The 7,813-nt window shown below is 63.0% G+C and overlaps 3 protein-coding genes across 3 annotated transcripts; 1 reads left to right on the top strand and 2 right to left on the bottom strand.

Moving 5' to 3' along the window:
• Positions 1 to 57: 57 nt before the first annotated feature.
• On the bottom strand, positions 58 to 1,093 carry JTB (jumping translocation breakpoint). The gene is made up of 4 exons (XM_042894509.1): positions 1,029 to 1,093; positions 856 to 935; positions 592 to 668; positions 58 to 483 (listed from the first exon to the last, which is right to left on the bottom strand). Exons 1-4 carry the CDS (start codon positions 1,054 to 1,056, stop codon positions 324 to 326), a joined length of 345 nt encoding a protein of 114 aa, XP_042750443.1. The 5' UTR covers positions 1,057 to 1,093; the 3' UTR covers positions 58 to 323.
• Positions 1,094 to 1,476: 383 nt separating this feature from the next.
• LOC122193645 (40S ribosomal protein S27) lies at positions 1,477 to 2,406 on the top strand. The gene is made up of 4 exons (XM_042894508.1): positions 1,477 to 1,581; positions 1,778 to 1,886; positions 1,967 to 2,077; positions 2,240 to 2,406. Exons 1-4 carry the CDS (start codon positions 1,576 to 1,578, stop codon positions 2,266 to 2,268), a joined length of 255 nt encoding a protein of 84 aa, XP_042750442.1. The 5' UTR covers positions 1,477 to 1,575; the 3' UTR covers positions 2,269 to 2,406.
• A 6-nt stretch (positions 2,407 to 2,412) lies between these two features.
• Positions 2,413 to 7,668, bottom strand: LOC122193647 (nuclear pore membrane glycoprotein 210-like; the record flags this gene model as incomplete). The annotated part of the gene is made up of 9 exons (XM_042894510.1): positions 2,413 to 2,679; positions 2,898 to 2,972; positions 3,133 to 3,237; positions 3,417 to 3,618; positions 3,799 to 4,034; positions 4,457 to 4,606; positions 4,749 to 4,875; positions 6,484 to 6,620; positions 7,448 to 7,668. Coding segments are annotated over 9 exons (1,327 nt in total), but the record flags the coding sequence as incomplete, so codon positions are not given.
• Positions 7,669 to 7,813: the final 145 nt, after the last annotated feature.

Raw genomic sequence — 7,813 nt, 5'->3', positions numbered from 1 at the left:
CCGTTCCCAGACCCACCGAGAGGAGAGGGGACATCAGGCACACAGCAGCGACACACGTGTGACAACCCGGCGTTTATTGCACAGCCCCGAACCGGGGGAAACCGCGACGCCCCCCCTCGGTGCGGAGCAGCACCGCAGGGAGCAGCGTTCGATCGTGGGCTGACAGCAGCCACGGAACCACGGCGTGTCCAGGGGGTGACGCCTCGGGGGGGTCACCGCGTCCACAAGGTGACGATCGGAGCCGCTGCCCCACGGGTGGCAGCTCTGCGTCCCACAGCACACGGGGGCTCCGTGCCAGCGCCGTCCCGGTGCCCCAGGTGCCTTCAGATGGATTCGATTTGTTTGCGCACCTTTTCCAGCGCCCTCCGATCCAACGCCCGCTGCCTCCAAACCACCAACACGGCGCAGACGGCGGCCAAACACATCATGGAGCCCACGAAACGCCAGAAGATCCGCGCCTCCATCACGGCCGAGCGGCAGCTGAACGGCCGCAGTCACAAAGTGCCACTGCTGCGCCCAGGGAGCGGAGATTTGGGGGTTCGGAGCCCCCCCCCCCCCCCCCCCCCCCCCACCCCCCCCCCCCCCCCCCCCGCGGATTCGTCCCCCTGGGGGGCGGCGCAGCTGAGCTTCTCCACGAAGCCCGTGGGGCCGCATTCCGGGATGCTTTTCTGTGAGGGGGGCAGCGGGGGGGGGGGGGAGGGCAGCGCGGGGCCTGGAGCGAGGGCACGGCTGGGCTGGGAGCAACGGGACCGGGGGGGATCAGGGATGGGGCTGCGGGGTCAGGGATCGGGGACTTGACAGGAATCGGGGGGTCAGGGCCTGGGCTGTCGGGGACCGCGGCCCCCCCGCACTCACCACCTCGAAGCTGGAGCAGCTGCCGCACTCCCGCGCCACCACGAACTCCTCCCGCCTCCAGCACGGCGTTGCGGGGCTCGCTGCGGGCACCGGGCCGGGGTCAGCGGATACCCGCGTACGGCCGGGACCCCCGAACAACCCCCCCTCTCTCCGGACCCCCGTCTCACACTCACCGGAGCGCCGCTCCTCGCTCGCCGCCATCGCCGCCACCGCCGTCACGGGCCTGCGGAGAGAGCGCTCGGCCTCGCACCGGCACCGGGCCTCGCGGCGGGCCCCAGCCCAGGCCCCGGCCCGACCCCGCTGCTCACCGTAGCCCAGCGCCCAGCAGCGCGCACAGCGCCCAGAGCAGAGCGTACGGCACGCGGCAGCGCGGCCCGGCCCCGCACCGGGACCGCATGGCGCCCCGCAGTCACCGCGCGGGGCTCCGAGCGCGGAACGACGCCGCCATCGCCGTCCTCACGAGGGCTTCCGGGAGCGGGGGCGGGGCTTCCAGGCGCGGAGGCGCGACTTCCGGGAATGGGGAGAGCGACTTCCGGTGTGCGCGTGGCTCGTAGCAAAGGGGCGCGGCTTAAGGTTCTTTCCCAACACGGCCGCCGCCGCCGCCCTCCCCAAGATGGCGCCGCTCCCACTTCCGCCCGTGCGGGGAACCCCGCAGCGGATATAGCACCGCCCGTTTCCGGTCCTGCCCCTTTTCGGTCGCTGCCGCCGCACGCCGCCGCCATGCCTGTGAGTGCGCCGCGCCGCCGCCATCCCGCGGTCCTCCCGCACCGAGCGTCCGCGGGCCGGGAGGGGCAGCACGGGTCGGGAGGAGCGGGGCGGGGGCGGGAAAGCCGCGGGGGGGCCGGGCGGGGCAGGGCTGGCCGCCATCTCGTCGGGCGCGGGGGCGCAAGATGGCGGCGGGCACTGAGCGCTGTGCTCGCAGCTGGCCAAGGACCTCCTGCACCCCTCCCCGGAGGAGGAGAAGCGCAAGCACAAGAAGAAGCGCCTGGTGCAGAGCCCCAACTCCTACTTCATGGACGTCAAGTGCCCAGGTGAGGGAAGGGCGCCCGGCGCTCCCCGGCTCGTCCCGCCGGCCCGGCCCGCCGCCCGACTCCCCGCTTCTCTCCCGCAGGCTGCTATAAAATCACCACCGTGTTCAGCCACGCGCAGACCGTCGTGCTCTGCGTCGGCTGCTCCACCGTGCTGTGCCAGCCCACGGGCGGCAAGGCGCGTCTCACAGAAGGTGGGTGAGCGCCGGCTGCTCCGGTCCCCGTACCCGACGCGCTCCCCGTGAAGCCTCGCTGCTCTGCCGGCCCGAGCGGAGGATGCCGACAGGCCGGCAGCTCGGGGCTCGCAGCAGCCGCGCTGCTCACCGCTCCGTTCTCCCCTCCTTCCCCCCCCCCAGGATGCTCGTTCCGAAGAAAGCAGCATTAAAGCCGCGGCGCCGGGATGGCCGGGGCTGCACACACGGCGGCCGCACGGCACGGAGCCCCGGGGGGCATCCCGGCAGTGTGAGCTGTGCTGTCCCTGCAGCCCCCCCCATCTTGCTGTCAATAAATTTTGGATAAAACAGTCGAATTGGTTTTATTGCTCGTGAAGGGAGGGAGGTGGGGCTGTTGGCTTCTGCCGAGCTGCCGAACTGCCTCCACCTTCTTTCAACGGCCAACAGCCGACCTGCGTGCTTCAGCCCAACAGATGAGGGGGGGAGCTGGGTGCTGCCCTCCCCCCACTCACAACACAGCAGCTCCACGCGGTACGAGGGCGCTCAGATTCAGTTCTGCACGCTCCACAGCCCCAGCTGCGTCCTCCTGCCTCCCTGCGTGGGGCCGGGGGGGTGGAAAACGCCTGCGTGGGAAATAAAAGGGCTGCACCCCACGTCCACAGAACCACACCAAGGTCGGAAAAGAGCTACGAGGCCATGGGGTCCAATGCCCTGCTCTGACCCCTCAAAGTCCCCACAGCTTTGGAGCTTTTCCTCCAGGGCTGGTAATGAAGTCCCTGCGCTGCTCCGATCCCGTGGTGGGGATGTGAGCCCAGCACTGAGCTGACTGCAGGGCACTCACCTGCCTGAGGCACAGCCGTGTTGGGCGCATAAACGAGGGGCACAGCCTGCAGCCTGGCCAGGAAGGCGTTGCATGCTGCCAAAACAGAACCCGGTCAGCACCGTGCCCTCAAAGCTGCCTTAAGAGCTGCCAAAAAGCAGGAGGGGTGGGGGGAAAACGAAGGGAGGAGGAGAGGGACGGGGATGGGCCGAAGGATGCAGGTGTTAATTAGTGGATTACAGAGCTCTGCGCTTACCGAGGTAAGTAACAGCTGTGGATCCCAGGACGGCAAAGAGAGTGAAGAGGAGGATCTGGAAGGAGCTCGCGAGCTGCCGGTGAATTCCCACCGCGCCGCGCTGCCCTGAGGCGCAAAGAGAGGGGAGGTGAGGCACGCGCGGACAGCAGCTCTGAGAGCTTCCCCCGGCGGCCTGCGAGGGGCAGCACCTCGGGATCAGCGTTGCACCGGGACGGCAGCGGTAAATCGGGCCGAATCGCGGCACCGCAAACGGGGCCCCGATTGATCCAGAAGCGGGCGCTCACCCGGGGGCTGCTCCGCCGCGACGGCTCTGGATGTGACCACGTCCCTTTGGCCGGTGAGAGGACAAGAGACGGTGATGGAGACCGGCGGCCCCTGGCGGAGGGAGCTGAAGTCGAGCACACGCACGGCGTAATGCACGAGCCCGGGCTTGTCGGAAAAGAACTCGGGAGGCGCCACTGCCAAGGCTGGAGAGCTGGACTGAACCTGGCCACAGAGAAACAGCGTCAGCCGCCGCGGCTGCTGCCGAATGCAGGAATGCTTTCAGAGCCAAGGGATGAACGACAGAGCCGGACTGGGCTCAGCAGCCGTGCTGCACGTCCCCGCGGTGGCTGCGCATTTCTGCCCTCAGGAACGGAGACAGAAGAGCAAAGCTTTTCTCCATACCTCCAGTTGTTCCAGGACTTGCTCGGCTCCCAGCACGCTCAGCACGGCGCTCGGCTGCGTGCTGCTGAAGGCTAATTCTGAGTGACCGAGGGAGAAGGCAGGGAGGAAAGGAACCAGGATGCTCTGTGTGTCGCTGCTGAGAGAAACCAGGACGTGCACAGAGGCGTCGGTTGTGCTGAGCGCCCGCAGGGCTTCCCTGGGCTGCGGTTTAGCGGTGATGACGCAGACATAGAGACCTGCGTGGCAGACAGGATTCACAGAATGGCCAGGGCTGGAAGGGACCTCAAGGATGATGAATCTCCAACCTCCCTGCCACATGCAGGGCCACCAACCTCCACGGTTAATGCTAAACCAGGCTGCCCAGGGCCCCATCCAACCTGGCCTTGAACACCTCCAAGGACGGGGCATCCACAGCCTCTCTGGGCAGCTGTTCCAGCACCTCACCGCTCTCTGGGTAAAGAATTTCCCCCTGATGTCCGACCTCAGCCTCCCCTCCCTCAACTTAAAACCACTTCCCCTCGTCCTACACATATCAACCCTGTCAAAGAGTTGATTCCCCTCCCCTCTGTAGGCTCCCTTTAGGTATTGAAAGGCTGAATTCGCAACAGAACAAAACCAGAGCGGCAGAACGAAGCGCCGCGTTCTGAGGTCACCTCACCTTCCTGGGTGCTGAACTCGGAGCTCACGTGGAAGACGTCCCCCGCTGCAACGCCCTCCACGCCGCTGCTGAACTTCAGCTGGCACCGCAGGTGGGACTGAGGGACCAAACGCTGCCTGATGGCACCGACCTGAGCGGAGCTGCAGGAGCCTGCGGGGAGAACGCAGGGCTGAATCCATCAGCCTCTCACCCTCAGCAAAACAAGGCCAAGTTTGCCCCACACACAAAGCAGCGCCGGTCGGGTTTCGCCATCGGAATCCCCTGCTCTGGTGCTTCCAGAGGCAGCTCCTACCTTGGAGGGTTTCTCTCCCGCTGCCCGTGGCAATGAGAAGGCGGAACGCAGAGGAATTGGGAGCGTTGGTTAAAAAGCTTTTCTGAGCAGCCTGGAGATGTAAGCGGGACGAGGCATCGACTGCCACCTGAAAGATGCAGAACAGACACCGAGTCACACGGCTTTTTTCTGTTATCCCACACAACTCTCCTAGCTGGATAATTGAAGACTGCTCTAAAGGACACTGAGAGCACGGTGAAACACCTTCAGTGGAAATGAGAACCCAGCCCTCCTCGCTTTGTTTCCAGCTGGCCCTTCGCTTGCCGTTTTGTCGCCAGGAGTTTCAGAGCAACTCCGAGCCTGGCTGTCAGTCCCTGCTCTAACAGTGCCCACCTCCAGGGACTGCGTGCATCTCAGCAGCACAGCGCTGCAGGGAACAGCTGAGCTGCTGCTTTTCCTCTTGAGAACAACAGCATCAACACACACAGACCTGGTGTGCAGGAGCGGGCTGCCCCTCTCATAGGACGGCCTGGGATGCAAGGGAGCACAAGGGCCATCAGCTCCAACCCTCTGCTGTGTGCAGCCCAGGCTGCCCTGAGAACCCATAGGGTGCCATATGGATCCATAGGGTGCCACAGGGATCCATAGGGTGCCATAGGGATCACAGGGTGCCATAAGGATCCATAGGGTGCCACAGGGATCACAGGGTGCCATAAGGATCCATTGGGTGCCACAGGGATCACAGGGTGCCATAAGGATCCATAGGGTGCCACAGGGATCCATAGGGTGCCATAGGGATCACAGGGTGCCATAAGGATCCATAGGGTGCCACAGGGATCCATAGGGTGCCATAGGGATCACAGGGTGCCATATGGATCCATAGGGTGCCACAGGGATCCATAGGGTGCCATAAGGATCCATAGGGTGCCACAGGGATCCATAGGGTGCCATAAGGATCCATTGGGTGCCACAGGGATCCATAGGGTGCCATAGGGATCACAGGGTGCCATATGGATCCATAGGGAGCCACAGGGATCCATAGGGTGCCACAGGGATCACAGGGTGCCATATGGATCCATAGGGTGTCATAGGGATCCATAGGGTGCCATAAGGATCCATTGGGTGCCACAGGGATCACAGGGTGCCATAAGGATCCATAGGGTGCCATAGGGATCCATAGAATCATGGACTCATCGAATGGCCTGGGTTGAAAAAGAGCACAACAGCCATCAGTTCCAACCCCCTGCTGTGTGCAGGTCTCCAACCAGCAGCCCAGGCTGCCCAGAGAACCCGCAGGGTGCCATAAGGATCCATAGGGTGCCACAGGGATCCATGGGGTGCCATAGGGACCCAAAGAATCATTGACTCATAGATGGCCTGGGTTGCAAAGGAGCACAATGTTCACCTCATTCCAACCCCCTGCTGTGTGCAGGGTCACCAACCAGCAGCGCAGGCTGCCCTGAGAACCCATAGGGTGCCATAGGGTGCCATAGGGACCTGTAGGGTGCCATAGGGACCCATAGAATCACTGACTCATTGAATGCCCTGGGTTGCAAAGGCCCACAGCGGCCATCAGCTCCAACCCTGCTGTGTGCAGGGTCACCAACCAGCAGCCCAGGCTGCCCAGAGCCACATCCAGCCTGGCCTCCAATGCCTGCAGGGCTGGGGCATCCACAGCCTCCTTGGGCAACCTGTGCCAGCGCCTCACCGCCCTCTGTGCAGGCTGCTCTGTGCCCTGTGGAATGGTGCTAAATACCTCTCTGTGTGTCTTCACAATCCCTGGGATATCAAGGAAGACAAGAGCAGTTCCAGAGCTCCTCGCTAACGCTGCTCCACTCATGCTGTCTATGATCAGCACGGAGGGGGGGGAAACGTGCCACGTCCCCGGGTCACCTGCAAACATTGGGCTGCAAGTTGGCTGCACTGCATGGCGGCTTCAGTCAGAGCCCCTGCAGGGCTGAGGAGCTGCGTTCAGCCAGCAGTGAGCACCACAAATCTCTTCCCGTGCATCTCTGGAGCTCCTACAGAGCTCTGCTCCTTGTAGGCCTCCTCAGGGCAGCTCCTTCCCAGCACTGCCCAGCTAAAGACACCACAGCAGTGCCTGCTAATTCAGAGGGCTTCATTCACCTCAATAAATCAGGACCATAAACTGGAAGGTTAAGTTTGGGGTTCAGCAAGTAGGAAGAATGCTCAAGTGAACTTGAACGGAACGGGAGAAAGCTGCCTGCATTCCTTGGGAGGCTCCCTGCTTCTTCTGATTCTAAAAATGCCATCAGAGACTTCATTCACCATGCAGCTCTGATTAGCCAGTGACAAAGGCACAGAGGCAGGCCTGCCGCCCCATTACGCAGGAGCACTTAAGGAAGGCTTTGTTCCAGCACCACTGAGTTGCCCGGGGCGGCCCGTCCTCTGAGTGTGTATAAAACAGCCATTCTGAAGTTGGGGAAAAAGGGAAAAATGCTCTTTTTGTGTTAAAGATCATAAAATCGGGCCCACGCTTCAACTCCAAAGAGGCGAGGAAGTGAAGCCCTCCTGCAAACAGGAGGCTGTGAGCATCAGGGATGCGTGCAGCTCCATCCCCACCCCGAGGCACAGCTCCCATCCCAGGGAAGATTCAAGGCTTCACAACTCTCAGAGGCGTCCCATTAAAACCCCACCAGCCCAGCCTTCCTCTGCTCCTGCACACAAAGCAGCCCAGCTACAGCAAAAAGCACACAAACCTTCCTGGCTGACGAGGGGTGAGCTGAAACAGACAACATCTCCTACTGCGAGGGCCCCAGGCAGCTCTGGCTCGATGGCACACTGCACGGGCACAGGGATGCAGTCCACCAGCCCTGGCTGCCTCCTGTCCTGCACAGTCAGGAGCGTCAATCCTCTGCTCACGGCCTGAGCAACGTAGCTGTGATTCTGATTTGCGGGTCTAATGAGCAGCAAGTCGTCTCTGCAAACAGAGAGGGAAGTGCTGCAAGTCACCCCTGCAAGGCAGGTTGTCTCCTGCTGTTTGTTTCCCACACGTTGCCGCGGAATTTCCCCTCTATTCAGCACTGGTGAGGCCGCACCTCGAGTGCTGCGTCCAGTTTTGGGCC

This window comes from Lagopus leucura, unplaced genomic scaffold (assembly GCF_019238085.1).
Source record: "Lagopus leucura isolate 7727_CA_CO unplaced genomic scaffold, USGS_WTPT01 34158-0_obj-0_obj, whole genome shotgun sequence".
Taxonomy (NCBI): Eukaryota; Metazoa; Chordata; class Aves; order Galliformes; family Phasianidae; genus Lagopus; species Lagopus leucura.
The sequence above is the reverse complement of the archived record's forward strand: the minus strand, read 5'-3'. Positions and strand labels throughout refer to the sequence as shown.